This window comes from Stomoxys calcitrans, chromosome 4 (genome assembly GCF_963082655.1).
Source record: "Stomoxys calcitrans chromosome 4, idStoCalc2.1, whole genome shotgun sequence".
Lineage (NCBI taxonomy): Eukaryota > Metazoa > Arthropoda > Insecta > Diptera > Muscidae > Stomoxys > Stomoxys calcitrans.
Genome location: NC_081555.1, coordinates 123821017 through 123837627, shown reverse-complemented (window position 1 = coordinate 123837627; position 16611 = coordinate 123821017). Strand labels below are relative to the sequence as shown.

Sequence of the window (16611 nt, the reverse complement as noted above, 5' to 3'; positions counted from 1 at the left end):
TTAATACCTTCTTTAAAAAATATAGTGTCAGTTGGTCAACTTCATCAAAGTGAGAAAACCCCCATATTTGTGATCCATATGATTGTATAGACCTACTAATGGCCAAGAAGAGTTTCCATTTTGTTTTTATGGACACATTAGGTTTTGATAAGAAACAATTCCAAGTGGTGTTGATGCTATTTTTGGCTAATTGGTTTCTCTCCTGTATTTGTTTCCGGAGTGAGAGTTTAGGTGTAAATGTCAACCCCAGGTAAGAATATTCCGATGTAATTGAGATCTCTGTTCCATTATACAGCCACTTTTCCTTACTCGAAAGCTTTCCTCCCTTCCGAAATACCATTATTTTTGATTTCTCCATGTTAACCTCCATGTTCCATATTTTGCAATATTCCTCCAGTTTTTGTATCATACGCTGCATCACGTCTATTTCGTCAGCTAGGATGACGATATCATCGGCATACATCAGAAGTCGAATATTTTGATCATCCACTGTGGTACCACCACCAATGTATTCATGTAGGTCATTGAGGTACAAAGCAAATAGGAGAGGAGATAATAAGCAGCCCTGTTTAACACCTGTGGTTGTATTAAAATCACTGGAGAGTTCCTGGCCTGTCCATACAGAAAAATTAGTTTCTTCATATATTTTTTCAATAAAGTTAACTACTTTTGTTGATACTCCTATGGTATGAAGTTTGTATATCATGGCTTTTCGAGATACTCGGTCAAACGCAGCTTTAAAATCTACGAAGAAAGCATAGGTTTTTTTGTTTTTGTGCCAGTTTAAGTGTATTATTGAGGATAAGTTGAACAAATTATCAACGGTAGAGTAATTTTTACGAAATCCAGCTTGATATTCATTTATTTTTCCATGTTTTTCTGACCAATTAGCCAGTCGATCTTTGACAATACCCATCATCACTTTTGGTAAGCAATTCATGAATGATATTCCACGGTAGTTATTGGGAAGAGTTTTGTCACCTTTTTTAAATATTGGGTAAATAATGCTTCTAACGAACGACTTGTCTACTTCTCCTTTTTCGAAAATAACGTTGCAAGTACATGTTATTTCTTGTAGCAATTCATCAGTTGCGTATTTATAAAATTCGTATGGCACACGATCTTCTCCTGGTGCTTTATTTAGCTTTGCTTTGCCTAAGGCCTTTTTAACTTCCATCAAACATATTTCCCTATCCAAGTCATCATCTCTCCAGTGTATATAGGCGTAATGAATATCTGGAAAATTTTTTGTGTGGGTTAGCAGTTGTTGGAAATAATTCTTTAAGTCCTCCGTTTTCACGGGTATGCTACCACACCTTTCTTCGTTTCTCAGCTCCCTAACGATCTTCCACCAATCATGAGAATCTTTCACCTCGTCTATCTTTCTTTCCAATCTGTTATTATATTGGGCTTTGGCATTTTCACAAATTTTTTTATACCGTTTGTTAAAGTATACATACTTTTCTCTATTTTCACGACTAGCGTACTTTCTAAATTTATCCAAATATTCAAAAGATTTTTTCCTTGCGTTAAAACATGTAACGTTGAACCATTTTTCACGACCTGAAAATGTCATTGTTGTCGTAGCTATAGATCGATGTGCTTCTTGTATTATTTCCGCTATTTCGGAGAATGAATAAGGGGAGAGTTGTCTGCGCGTTGTAAGGATTTTGTTTATTTCATTCTGGTATTCAAAATATTTGCGATTATCCCAGTTAAGCTTTGGTAACAGTGTATTGAGTTTTTCCGGTATATTTTCACTTCTATATATCATCGATAAAATTATTGGCATGTGATCTGACCAGATTTTATTCCCAACTGTAAATCTGTGTACTCTCGACAAAAGTTCTTGTGAGATCGCACATATATCATTGACCGACGTTCCAACTGTACTTACAAAGGTGAATTCTCCAATTTCATCGCCATTTGTCATTCCATTTGCAATTACCAGCCCGTGGTCATAACAAAGCTTCAAGAAGTCTCTTCCTCTTGAATTTATTTCCGCATCTTTTGATCTCCTTTCCTCAAGACCAGCATGAAATGTCTCCTTAAAAATTTCATCGATGTTTTTTTGCAATGATCCAATTCTCACGTTCAAGTCGCCAATTATTATGGGATTTTCAATGCTACATTCCCTGAGTATAGAGTCGATTTTTAAGAATTCTTCTTTCCAAGTTTGTAATCTCATGTACATTGGTATGATGTTAAATTTTAAGCCATTAATAATAATCTTTATTACGTTTATTCCTTGTTCAGTTGTATGTGTATGTTGAACACCAAACTTTTTCAGATCCTTCCTTATTCCGATTAAACAACCACCAATTCCTCTTCCAAACCGTGAATTTCTTGCAGCATAGTGCCAAACTAATTCAAAATCGCCAAAGTATTTACTAAATTTTTCACATTTATCCGCGCAAATATGAGTTTCCAAGAGAAAAAATATATCAAAACTGTTTATATACTTAAAAAAGTCTACGTATAGCATTTTGTTTTCTAGCCCATGTACATTATATGACAAAATATTTAAAAAACGATCCTCAGTTACAGTTTGGCTTTTATCTACATTGCTTATACTTAGTTTTTTTGATTAATTTTGCTTAATAAGTTATTATAGCTAAGATCTAATGCACTAAACTTATCGCCATATAAATCTTTTAGTTCCGCGTCAGCTTTGTTCTTTCCACACATTAACTCTCCGGTCCTTGACCATGACATCCATTTTGTCCCAATCTTTATGGAGTCATTTCTTACAAAAACTTTGTGTGTTTTGTCGATTCCAAGTATTTCAGTCTTCAGTTGGAATAAGACCTTTTTGTTTTGCTGCCTTCTTTCACTCAAATCTTTTTCGATTATAATATTAGTACCGGCTAATTTGTTGGTATTTTTAAGTACTTGTCTCACCATTTCTTCGTCTTGCATTTCTACGATCGTATTTATTTTATTTCTTGATGAGTATATAGCCCGGGCTGATATTACTTTAACATCAGCTAGCTTTAATGTGTTTTTAAAAAAATATTCTACGGATCGTTTTGGGGAACCTTTCATCATAATACCTTTGACAAATAGATTTTTACGTTTACTCTGCTCTACTAAACGGAGAATCTGTTCTTGGCCTTTTTCTTTGTCTGCTTTCAATTCAGCAATTTCTGATCGCATGGCATCGTTTTCAGCTTTAAGCTCTTTGAATTTGTCATCGATATCAGCTATGTGATTCTTAATTTCAGCAATATCACTTTTCGTTGCTACATTTTGCAGCTTATTCTCCATTACAGCTTCCATTGACAGTTGCATCATTTTCATTAACTCTGACAATTGTACATTTCCAACTAGTTTCTGCGATTCAGTCGAATTTACATCTTCCGGAGAAGTATCAACTAGCATTCTTTTGGCCGAGTGAGACATTTGAACAGAATCTGTTTTAACGGGCGTTTGAGACATTTTTAAATGTAATCTTAGTTGGCAATGCTATATTTCTGTTGTTACTTGGCAACTCTGTTTTTTAGTACACTCAGCTGATGTTTTTTTTGAGTTTAAGTGGCAACACTGTCAACATCCAACCAGTATTGTGTTTGACAGAGAACAGCTGATTTTTGTTGTAAATAATAGATTTGAGTGAAAAGTGCAATGTGTCTTTCCAGTGTAATTTGCGAATATAAAATTTTAAATAGTGATATTTGGTTATATTCACCGCGTTTATCCTCTTGCCAACAAATAAAAGTCCACTAAAAATTATACGCTATCCGTTTCAATGTGCCTCAAGGTAAATAAAGTTCCAGATACTGCTGCAATTTGGTGATCTTTTTGGAGCCGCACACAAACACGTCTGTCTCGTTTCAACAACTAGTTAAGAGATTATTGTGGATATCTACTGCAAATTGCAAATTTTGCCCATGAACATTCCACTAAGGAACAGGGGCAAACTTCTCACATGTCAATGAGTGCAGTCCGATTCAAGTTTTAAGCTCAATGATAAGGGACCCCCTTTTTATAGCCGAGGCCGAACGGGGTGCCGCAGTGCGACACCTCTTTGGAGAGAAGTTTTACATGGCATAATATTACCTCACAAATGTTGCCATCATAAGGAGGGGAAAACCACCGTTGAACATTTTTTCTGATGGTCTCGCCAGGATTTGAACCCAGGCGTTCAGCGTCTTAGGCGGATATGGTAACCTCTGCGCTACGGTGGCCTCCGGATACCTACTAGCGACCAACATATTCCCCACCTGTTGCGGAGAAACAAAGACAGCGCAATTCAACTATTGGAAACGGCCAAACAGTCAGCCATAAATATATAAATTACACCAGCTGTGCCATTTATCCTTTATCGCCTGGATCACCATGGACCTGAACGAAGCGTCGATCGAGTTCTTCCAGGTGATCAGAAAGGCAATTCGCCTTACCCATGTCAACAAGAACCAGGGATGCATCCGTCGAGAGAATGCCTCTAACACGCTCCCTGGCAGCATGACCAATAGCCTACTTAACCTTCTGTTCTAGCCGTTCCTTCAATCGGTTCTTCTCGTGATGGCTCATTGAATAATTCTATGAAAGTTGCGGATATCCGCCCGCAAAAACCCATGGCGCTTAGGTACGCCAGAAACATGCGAAGGCGTCTCCCACGTATCACGTATGAAACAAGTAATGTACGACGGTCACGGACCAAAAAGCGGGGATCGGGGTGTCACCATCTGAATAGAGCCCACAGTGGAATCATCAAATGCCGAGGTAAGGTCATCGATACAGGCGTCAACCAACCTACGTGTCACGTTCGTATTCGATGGAAAAGAAATGGATGGTAGACGGCGCCCAAGCAGGTTTCCGAGGCGGCGAGTATTCATCTTCGAATAGTCGAAGTAAGTCAAGGGCTCACGCGGTTGCATAGCTCAAGTCATGCATAGCGATTGGGAAACCAATCGCCCTATGGTTAGATTCGAAGTCATGTGTTCGCAGAGGAGTACCGCCCTCTGGCGGTATACCGGCGGTTCAAAGAAATAGGCCACTATGTGACCCGCCCGAGCCACTCGGTCTGGTCGGTTCGTCAAACTCTGGGGAAGTCAAAAATCCATAAAGTGCCCTGCCCCTAGCGTCGATCTCTACCTAACCAATTTGGAATGCCTAGCATACAAATCACCACCAATCAAAACATCGCCTTAACCAGCCAGTCCAATCAGGGGGTTCTGATAGCGAATCCTTAATTCATCTCGCAGACGCAGATGCAAAGTTACAAAGACACAAAAACCACCGACGAACTGTTAGACTTCCCAACACTGCTGTCGCATGATTTGATCAGCCCGGTATCGACAACCACCTGCTGAGACCTAAGTGAATCCCTGGCCAAAACCGCAGTGCCACCACCAATCCTCATCTCCCTATCCTGCCTGTCCGCAACATAACTGTGCATAGAAAATCAGTGACGTGAAGAACTTATGCTTGGCTCTTACTCAAAGACACAAGAGAGTGTTAGCATTAATAAAAATGATTTTCAACATTAAAATCCCCGGATATGCATAAACAGTCCCAAAAATGCTCTGGAATCGGTTCCTTCCTTCTCCATACTGGTAAATTCAGGATCAAACTCCCTGATGCTAGCCATTAACCTCAAAAGATCCCGACCGAAATACCGAAAATGGAGCACCGTTAGTGTTCGGCGGTGGAATAGTGCTGGCTTTGTTTCTCTGCAACATGTGCGGGAGATTTTGGTCGCTTGGCCTTGAAAGAAGTCCTGTTGAATTGACAGGATTCCGGAAATTGTTTTGGAGAAAACAGATGAGTTGGTTCATTCCTTTCTTGCTATCCTCTTCATTAATTGCCTTAATATTGTCCACTTCCCGGGGGATTGGAAGAAGGCCATGGTGGTGCCAATTAAAAAGCCAGGTGCAGATTTTTCTTCTGTCTTCCTTTGGCAAGTTGTTCGAATCTTTCCTGGTTTCTAGGGTTTAGGGCGATCTTGAGGATTGAGCAATCCTCCGCCAGTCTCAATTCGGCTTCCGACCTGTTCTTGGGACTTCGCACGCTCTTGAGGCCTTCACCGACTACGCCGTTGGTGGCTTTGAGAAAAAGTGGGGTTCCATTGCGATTGGTTTGGAATTCTCTAAGGCGTTTGCCATTGTCTGGCACAATGGGCTTCTCTGCAAGCTTCCGTCGTTTGGTTTTGACCATCAGACGTGTAGGATGGTAGCAAGTTTCCACTGGGGCGTGTTTTCAGGCTTAAGGTCGGTGAGAAAATGACTGTACAACATCACATTACTGCAAGTAGGCCGCAGGGTTCTTTGCTGGGACCAGTGTTGAACAACATCTTCTCTGTGACATTCCTGCACTCATCGAAGGATGATTACTGTCCACTTGCGCGGATTACGTATTGGTAGTGGGTTTCAGTCAGCACGGTTACAGCGCGGCTCCTTGGTGGGGGGGTCTTCCTCCCGATGTAAGGGTTTTTATATACCTTCAGTTAATCAGACCCATACCTAGGTTAGGTTGAAAAGAGGGTGCAGATATTAATCCGCCCCATGACACTATGGACATACATCTAAGCCAGTAATCGGCTTGTTGTGCGTTCTAAAAGCTATAAAGTTACCTCTAAAAAGAAAATTTTAAGTTAGGAATTCCGTGCTACTTACAAAATCCTTAATTGTTTTCAATGCCACTCCCCTAAGTTGGTTCATGTCTGATATTGTGTCTCCACCAAAGTACCTTTCGCCGGGCAATGACAAATACCGGTACTTACCCGAAGCTGGGCAATGACAAAGAAAATGCTCCAACGTCTCATCATCTTCCCCGCATACCATACACATGCTATCACTTGCGGCACCGATTTTACATAAGTGAGCTCGTAGTCCTATGTGTCCTGTTATGATACCAATAGCTATACTGACCTCCTTCTTGCTTCTTTTCAGTAATAGCCTCGTCTTCTCACGATCTGGATCGCCCCATAGGATTTTCGCCGTCCTACCGACCGTTTCGGAGGCCACCGTAGCGCAGAGGTTAGCATATCCGCCTATGACGCTGAACACATGGGTTCGAATCCTGGCGAGACCATCAGAAAAAATGTTCAACGGTGGTTTTCCCCTCCTAATGCTGGCAACATTAGTGAGGTACTATGCCATGTAAAACTTCTCTCCAAAGAGGTGTCGCACTGCGGCACGCCGTTCGGACTCGGCTGTAAAAAAGGAGGCCCCTCATCATTGAGGGGCCTGCACTCATTAATATGTAAGAAGTTTGCCCCTGTTCCTTAGAGGAATGTTCATGGGCAAATTTACATTTTTTTACCGACCGTTTCGCTGTTCCACAATGTTGCATGCGCATTCGTCGCCCACTCCCTTAATTCGGACTGCGTCGACCCGAAAGGCTTCGGGTTAACCAAGTTTATTGACAGCAGTCCTCTGGCCTTCACCGCCAAATCGTCTGCCCTTTCATTTCCCCTTACTTCGTTATGGCCCGGCACACAAACGATGCGGATTTTGCCATCCTTAGAGAATGCGTTAATCTCCTTCTTACACTGCAAGACTGTTCGTGACCTTACCGTCCTGGTTGTAATTGCCCTTATGGCAATTTTACTGTCGGTAAAGATGTTCACACTCGACATCCTCGCGTTAATACAACGCCACTTCACGCATTCCGTGATCGCCCGGATCTCCGCCTGCAGGACTGTGTTATGATCAGGCAGTCTAAAACAGATGTCAGTCCCTGGGTTCTCAATGTAAACCCCCAGGCCCACTCTGTCCTCTAGCTTCGATCCATCCGTGTAACATAATCTTCCAGATGGCAATACGTCAATCCAAGACTGTGCCGATGGCAACAATGCCTCGCAGTCGACTTCAAGGTTTATCTCAGGTATCCTATCCGAAACCTCTTCCCTTCCTTCCAGGTTTCCTATGGTCGCCTCGATTATAGCGCGATGGTATGAGCTGCTTCCATTCTCAATCTATTCTCCCATCGCCTTAAGTCTCATAGCCGCAGTGGCTGCCTCACACTTAATCTGTATGTCGATGAGTCGGATATCTAGAATAGTTTCCAGTGCCCTAGTGAGCGTGGTCCTCATCGCTCCGCCTATGCCAAGACAACATGTTCTCTGAACCTGTTGTATGGTCCTTATGTTGCACTTTTTCTCCATAGCAGTCCACCAAACTACTGAGGCGTAAGTAAGTATTGGTCTAATAACACTCCTGTAGAGCCAGTGGACTATCCTCGGATTCAGGCCCCATTGCGAGCCTACGGCCCGTCGACATAGTGCCCAACATATGTAAGCCTTCTCAGTATGCTCCTGAATGTGACACTTCCAATTCAGTTTCCTGTCTAAGATCACGCCTAATTATTGGATTGCCCAAAAAGTAATTGCGGATTTTTCATATAGTCGGCGTTGACAAATTTTTTCAACGGCTTGTGACTCTGTAATTGCATTCTTTCTTCTGTCAGTTATCAGCTGTTACTTTTAGCTTGCTTTAGAAAAAAAGTGTAAAAAAAGTATATTTGATTAAAGTTCATTCTAAGTTTTATTAAAAATGTATTTACTTTCTTTTAAAAAATCCGCAATTACTTTTTGGGCAACCCAATATATGACCTTGTCAGATATCGAAATCGTCTTATTGAGGACATATGGTGCGTTAAATCCGCCCATCTTCGTCTTCCTCGTGAACAGACATATTTAAATATTCTCTGGGTTAACTTTAAGACGTCTGGGTCTAGCCCCGTTATATGCCATATGCAAGACCCTTTCGGCCCTTCTGCATAGCTCGTTCGGATCCTTACCCCTTAGAAGTATTTTAACATCGTCTGCGTAGCAGGTTCAAATCCCTCCTCAGTCAGCATCCGTTATAGGTCATTTATGGTGGTCACCCATAGGAGTGGCGATAAAATGCCCCCCTGTGGCATGCCCTGTGCCACTTTCTCCCTTATATTTATGCCATTGGACACACTATTTATCCTCCCATACTTATATACGATACTTCCGCCTGGTGTGGTATTTCATCACACCAGATGAAAATACTCTGCTTATGGGAGAGAAGAATTGTCAGTACATGGGAATGGATGCGAGGTGGCGTGTTATGGCAGATGGCTCGATTATAAATATGAAGAAGTGGATTTCTCTATGATTGATGTATTCATGGTCCGGGGTGCTTTAAAACATCTCAGAAACTCTCAAGACGCCGTTATGGTTGTGGCTATAAAAACAATAAAATTTAAGCATGTGTATAGACTTCAGCGTTCTGTAATATTTCTTCTTTATCCGTAAACCAATTTTGTTTAATTTGTGAGCCATACTCGAATATTGAGGACAATGTATATAAAATTTTAAATTTTTCTTATTTCGGTAGTTGAATCATAGTTTATGTCCTCTCTACCTATGTTAGTGAGTAATAACCATCAACATATCAAAGTTTTACAAACAGTGTTGCGTAGTTATTATAGCCAACATCCAACGGTTGTGGTCGTTTTAAAGTGTGATTGTCAATATAAACCAAACATTTATGTTGCCAAATTCCATACGATGTAAAGGCACAATTTAACCAAAGAACCAGCGAAAATCTTTTGTGTATGGATTAAACGAAATAAGCGAAAAAAAAACAGAACCTGGTAATAGCAATACAGGCTAAGAGGCTTAAATAACGAATTGAAAACAGTACTTACTTTTGGTTGTATTTTTGTAAAGATTAAGTAGTATTCGGCGTAAAAGAGCTTTACAAAGAAGCGATGGGCAAGAACCCGCAAACAAGAGAAATTTCAATTTAAAAAATAAACTCTTGTGTCACACCAATGCAAATTTTGCCCATGAACATTCCATTAAAGAAGAGGGGAGAACTTCTTGCATATCAGTGAGAACTGTTCGAATCCAGTTTATGTTCGATCCTCTTTAAGCTATTTTCCACCTTTCCATCATGTGAAAATAGCAGAAAATGTCTGCTGGTTTAGCAAAAAAATAACTTCTGTCCAATTTTCAGCAGTTTTTCTGTGTTGAAGCAAACAATTTTGCTGTTTTTGCCAACAAATTTCTATGAGTGTGGTCCGCCTCTAATGCCGGCTGCATTTATGAGGTACTATGCCATGAGTGAATTCCATGTAAAAACTTATTCCCAAAGAGGGTTTTCACTGCGGCACGCCTTTCGGACTGGGCTATAAAAATGGGAAGTTTGCCCCCGTTTGTCGGCAAATTTGAAATTTGCATCTTCCTAAAAAGTTTTAAGTTCTCCGCGATAATCCACGTCGAAAGTTGTGAAAAATTATCAGACCTAAGTGGTCATGAGTTACTTCCAGAGAAGACTGAAATACGCCTGTTCACGAGAAAGACAAAGGTGGGGCAATTTAACGCACCACCTTTCCTCAATGAGACGATTTCAATATCTAACAAGGTCAAGGACAGGAGACTGAATTGGAAGTGTTACATTCAGGAGCGTACTGAGAAGGCTCACATATGTTGGACACCATGTAGACGGGCCGTAGGCTCGAAATGGGGCCTGAATCCGAGGATAGTCCACTAGCTCTACAGGAGCGTTATTAGACCAATACTTTCTTACGTCTCAGTAGTTTGGTAGAGTGCGATGGAGAAAAAGTGCAACATAAGGACCATACTTGTTGAACATGTTGTCTTGGCATTGGCGGATCAATGAGGACCACAACCTAGATGGTATTCTATATATTCGACCCATTGACTTACTTATTAAGAGTGAGGCAGCCACTGCGGCTATAAGTCTTAAGGCAATGGGAGAATAGATTGAGGATGGTAGCAGCTCATAACATCGCGGTATAATCGAGGCGACGATAGGAAACTTGGAAGGAAGGGAAGATGCTGAGATATTAGATCATTTTCTTGGTCATTGCCCGGTTTTCGCGTCTCACAGATATCGGCACTTAAGTGCAGACACTATACCAGACAAGAACCAACTTAGGGGAGTGGCATGGAAAACAATTAAGGATTTTTTTTGTAAGTAGCACGGAATTCGTAACTTAGATTTTCGTTTTCGTGGTTACGTTTTTGGTATTTAGAGCCCACAACAAGCCAATTACTGGGTTAGATGTATGTCCATAATGGCATGGGGCATATTAATATCAGCACCCCCTTTTCAACCTTAACTAACCTAACTTCCACTTTAGTGAAATAAATAAGTGCCAGAAATAAAGTTTTTATACAGGAACCCTACAAAATAGACCGATAGGAACAGCAAACTACGCCTATTTTTTGCCACTCTTTTGACCTTTCTCTTCAGTAAGGTTTGCCATTTCATGATAAAAAGATCCATGAGCCATCCACGAGTCGAAATTATTAAAATTTACTACAGCAATTCGGAGTCAGTGACCTCAACATTAATATCTCAACGATAAGACTTATTTCTGCCTGAATGGCTTCGTCAATAATCAAAGTAGGCGTAATTGGTCAGACATCAATAAACACATGCTCAATAAGTCATCATTGGATCCGGAAAATATTAGGGTTTGGTGCGTTTTATGGGCCGGCGGAGTCATCGGCTGTAATCCAAACCGGCACATTACTGTGAATGTAGGACTACTCAGAAGAAGACTTGGGCAAGACAATTTAGATTGTCCAAGCATAGAAGTCATTGACGATAATGTCAACAGGATTACCACTGCACTAGTGGGGTCTTTCGAAGATAGTTATCGTCTTCAGGAAAGTGAATCAGATCAAGAAAAACCGTGGATGACCCGGGGGAATCGCAATATTGGCAAAGAGGTCCGCAGAGAAAATGGAGAAAGTTGGGAACCACAACTTTAAGACCGTCAGTAACTTTATCTACCTCGGCACCGCCGTAACCGAAACGAATGACACCAGTTTTGGGATTAAGCGAAGAATAATACTGGCAAACAGATGCTACCTTAGACTAAGTAAGCAGTTTAGAAACAAGGCCACCTCTCGACAGACGAAGATCACACTATACAAGACACTGATACTACCCATGCTGTTATATGATTCTGAAGCATGGGCACTTGTGAAAGCAGATGAGGCAGTGCTTGGAGTATTTGAGAGAAAGATTCTTAGTAAAATATATGGACCAGTTTGCGTTAATGGAGAATATAGGCGACGTATGAACCACGAGCTCTATGAGCTGTATGACGACGATAGCATAGTTACGCGCATCAAAATACAACGGCTGCATTGGCAAGGTCATGTTGTCAGAATGGATGAAGAAGCTCCAGCAAAGAAGACTTTTGAAGGCAAACACGGTGGTACACGCAAACCGGGCAGACCAAAAGCCCGGTGGAAAAATCAAGTGGTGGGGGACACCTCGAAACTTGGTGTCAGAGATTTTGGAATGAGCGCAGAAGATCGAGGCGCTTGAACGGCTATTCTACGTTCGGCTGGTGAAACAAATATTCTGTTAAAGCCAATTAAAGTATGTAAGGTCCGCAGACTTTTTAACAGATCACGTTTTATAAAAGCGGAAGTATATTGGGATGTGTATTACACACGGCTTAAGGAATACAATAAAATTACCAGAGCGACAAAATGTGCCTCCTGGAAGCTTTTCTGCGAACAGGTCTATAGCGTTAATGAGGCCGTTGAGATAAAAAAATTTCTCTCAAAAAACCCATGTTCAAACTGAAACGTTAGAAGACGACATGAGAAAGAGAGCGGAGACAACGGAGGACATGTTGAGGCTTTTGGTGAAAACGCATTGTCGACAGGATACGACAGGACTCACGGGGACACCGGAATCTTGAGATATTGATGATGATCGATGGTTTGTCATTACAGAAGTTATGGTGAAGGAATCCTTGAGGAGCTTCCAACCATCTAAGTAACCCGATCCTGATGGAATATTTCCAGCGTAACTACAAAAGGAGGCAGACTATCTGGCTCCCCACCTGGCCAATATTTTCACAGCGTGCCTGGGACTTGCATATACTCCGAAAGCGTGGCACGAGGCAAGGGTGGTATTTATACCCAAGCCCGGCAAGGCAAGTTATGCGACACCAAAGGCCTACAAGCCTTACGTCCTTTCTACTCAAAACCATAGAACGTATTGTGGACACCATGATAAAGAGTGGGACATCCAGCGAACTGCTCAAATACAAACTGCATGCCCATGTCAAAGGAAGGTCGGAGGAGACTATCCTGCATGAGGTTGTGCATAAAATACAAGAATCCTTCGATGCCAAGACGTAAACATTGGCGGTTTGAATTGACATCGAGGGGGGCGTTTAACAATATGAGGACAGACACATTGATCTATTCCTTAGACCAGTACCGTGTGGACCGGCTCCTTAGAGACTAGATAAACCATATGCTTAGGAACAGGTGGATAAATTGCGGATCCCATGATATAAACATAAGGCAGAACGTGGCACAAGGCACGCCACAGTCGGGCTTTTAATTGCCACTCCTATGGCTGACTCCATATTACGGATGCTGACTGAGGAGGAATTTGAACCCGTCTGCTATGCAGACGAAGTTATAATACTTCTTAGGGGTAAGGATTCCAACCAGCTACTCAGAAGGGCCAAAAAAGTCTTGTATATGCCATGTGACTGGGCTATATAGCATATGATTGCTAACCCAGAGAAGACTGAAATATGACTGCTCACGAGGAAGACGAAGGTGGACCAATTTAACCCACCACGTTTCCTCAATAAGACCATTTCGATATCTGACAAAGATCTTGGACAGGAAACTGAATAAGAAGTGTCACATACAGAAGCGTACTGAGAAGGCTCGCAGATGTTGGACGCTATATAGACAGGCCGTAGGCACGAAATGGGGCCTGAATCCGAGGATAGTCCACTGGCTCTACAGAAGTGTGATTAGACCAATACTTACTTACGTGGTAGACTGCGATGGGGAAAAAATGCAACGTTAGGACCTAGGGGTCTCAAAATTAACTCAGAGAAGACTGAAATCTGCCTATTCACGAGGAAGACGAAGGTGGGCCAATTTGACGCACCACATTTCCTCAATAAAACAATTTCAATATTTGATATCTGACAAGGTCAAATACTTAGGATTGATCTTGCATATAGCTCCCATATATACGTTCGTCCGATTTGAACTAATATTGCAATAAAGTGCTCATTTGGTAACCGAAACTCCCAAAATTTGGCAGCAAGGATTTTCCTATGACTCTCGACATTAATTTGTGATTTTCATAGAAATCGGTTCAAATTTAGATATAGTTGCCATATAATATATATCGCCCGATTTTCACTTCTATAGCCACTGCTAGCGCATTTATTGACCAATCTTCCCAAAATCTTGTTTAACGCTTTCCTCGACGACTTTCACAATATTTAGTAATTTTGCTCGAAATCGGTTCAGATTTAGATATATCTTCCATATATATGGTCGTCCGTTTTAGAGAAATATTGCAATGAAGTGCTCATTTTTTTACCAATTCTCTCGTAATTTGGCAGGAAGGATTTGCTTATGGGTCTTATTATTACTGGAGAATTGAAAACATCCGTCCATTAAAATTGGTTCAGAATTAGATATAGCTTCCACTTTGTACTTATAGTACAAGCTCGAAAAACAAAAGTGGTTTCGAAAGTGGGTATGAATTTCGTGCCCTACTGGGATGAGGTGGTCCCCCAGACACTTTGCCCTGAAAAAATATTTGCATCGTGCTCTACGCTCAAAAACCATTTTTTTTATACCCCATATTGTCATTGGTCTAAGGAAAGTTTATGGCATGAGGAGTCCCCTAAAACACTTGGCCCCAAAACTGTTTTTCAAATTAGTTTTCAAATCACAAATACCTTTCATTTGAGCCACATATTACCATGGTCGGTAAATTTTTACCATTTGGGGGTGTTTTGGGGGATACACGGTCCCACTTTTTCCCAAATATTGATATCAAATTCGTGCTTTTCTCCCAAAGACTTTTCATTTGAGCCCCACATAGCTATGGTCGTAAATTTATACCCTTTGGGGGGGGTGTTTTAGGGAAGTGGTGGATCCCCAGAAACATGATCCCACATTTGGATATGAAATTCGTATTCTACTCGCAAATACCTTTCATTTGAGTCCCATATTGCCATGGTCGGTATATATGTCCGATTTAGGGGTGTTTTGGGGCTTGGGGTGGTCCCCCTAGCACTTGGTCCGACAGTTGGATATCAGATACGTTTTCTACTCTGAAATACCTTTTATTTGAGTCCCCTATTGTCGTGATTGGACTATATATATATGTTAGGTTTTGGGAGTGGGGCGGCCCCCCTAGGTACCCCACCCGAAATTTGGATACCAAACTTTTGTTTTTTAGGTAGCTTTAAGAGAGCACACAAAATTTCGCTTAAATCACACCGCCCATCTCTGAGATCTAGCATTTCTGAAAATTAGGGTAAAGGGGAGTACACCCCCACCATTGGATGGGGGTGTACTAATTTCGTCATTCTATTTGTAACACCTCGAAATATGCGTCCAAGACCCCATAAAGTATATATATTCCTTATCGTCGTGACATTTTATGTCGATCTAGCCATGTCCGTCCGTCCGTCTGTCGAAAGCACGCTAACTTTCGAAGGAAAAAAGCTAGCCTTTTGAAATTTTGCACAAATACTTATTATTAGTGAAGGTCGGTTGGTATTGTAAATGGCCCAAATCGGTCTATGTTTTGATATAGCTGCCATATAAATCGATATTGGGTCTTTACTTCTTGAGCCTCTAGAGGGCGCAATTCTCGTCCGTTTTTATTGAAATTTTGCACGTAGTGTTCTGGTAGCACTTCCAATCACTACGCTAAGTATGGTTAAAATCGGTCCATGGTTTGACATAGCTGCCATATAAACCGATCTTGGGTCTTGACTTATTGAGCCTCTAGAGGGCGCAATTCTCGTCCAATTTAACTTAAATTTTGCACGTAGTGTTTTGGTAGCACTTCCAACAACTTTGTTAAGTATGATTCAAATCGGTTCATAAACTGATATAGCTGCCATATAAACCGATCTTGGGTCTTGACTTCTTGACCCAATAGAGGGCGCAATTCTTATCCGATTTTATTGAAATTTTGCACGTAGTGTTTTGGTAGCACTTCCAATAACTACGGTAAGTATGGTTTTAATCGGTCCATGGTTTGATATAGCTCCCATATAAACCGATCTTGGGTCATGACTTCTTGAGCCACTAGAAGGCGCAATTCTCGTCCGAGTTTACTGAAATTTTGCACGTAGTGTTTTGGAATCACTTTCAATAACTGTGCTAAGTATGATTCAATTCGATCCATAATCTGGTATAGCTGCCATATAAACCGATCTGGGATCTTGACTTCTTGTGACTCTAGAGGACACAATTGTCGTCCGATTTGGCAGAAATTATGTACAACGGCTTCATGACCCTCAATTTACGTATCTAACATGGTCTGAATCTATCAATAGCTTGGTACAGCTCCCACATAAACCTATCTCCCGATTTTGCTTCTTGAGCCCCTACAAGGCGCAATTCTTATCCGAATGAACTGAAGTATTACACAATGACTTTTACAATGTTCAGCATTCATTTATGGTCTGAATCGGACTATTACTTGATATAGCTCCAATAGCATAACAGTTCTTATTCAATATTCTTTGTTTGTCTAAAAAGAGATACCGCGCATAGAACTCGACAAATGAGATCAATGGTGGAGGGTATATAAGATTCAGCCCGGCCGAACTTAACACGCTCTTACTTGTTAT

The 16611-nt window shown here is 41.2% G+C and overlaps 1 protein-coding gene across 1 annotated transcript; it reads right to left on the bottom strand.

Moving 5' to 3' along the window:
* Positions 1 to 462: 462 nt before the first annotated feature.
* LOC131997021 (uncharacterized) lies at positions 463 to 2194 on the bottom strand. The gene is made up of 2 exons (XM_059367263.1): positions 668 to 2194; positions 463 to 612 (listed from the first exon to the last, which is right to left on the bottom strand). Exons 1-2 carry the CDS (start codon positions 2192 to 2194, stop codon positions 463 to 465), a joined length of 1677 nt encoding a protein of 558 aa, XP_059223246.1.
* Positions 2195 to 16611: the final 14417 nt, after the last annotated feature.

Bases quoted from the DNA above. Each gene is read 5' to 3' on its own strand.
- LOC131997021 (XM_059367263.1), bottom strand. From the start codon at position 2,194: ATGTACATGAGATTACAAACTTGGAAAGAAGAATTCTTAAAAATCGAC. The intron at 613-667 runs GTAGTTAACTTT...CTGTATGGACAG, and splicing joins CCATAGGAGTATCAACAAAA to GCCAGGAACTCTCCAGTGAT.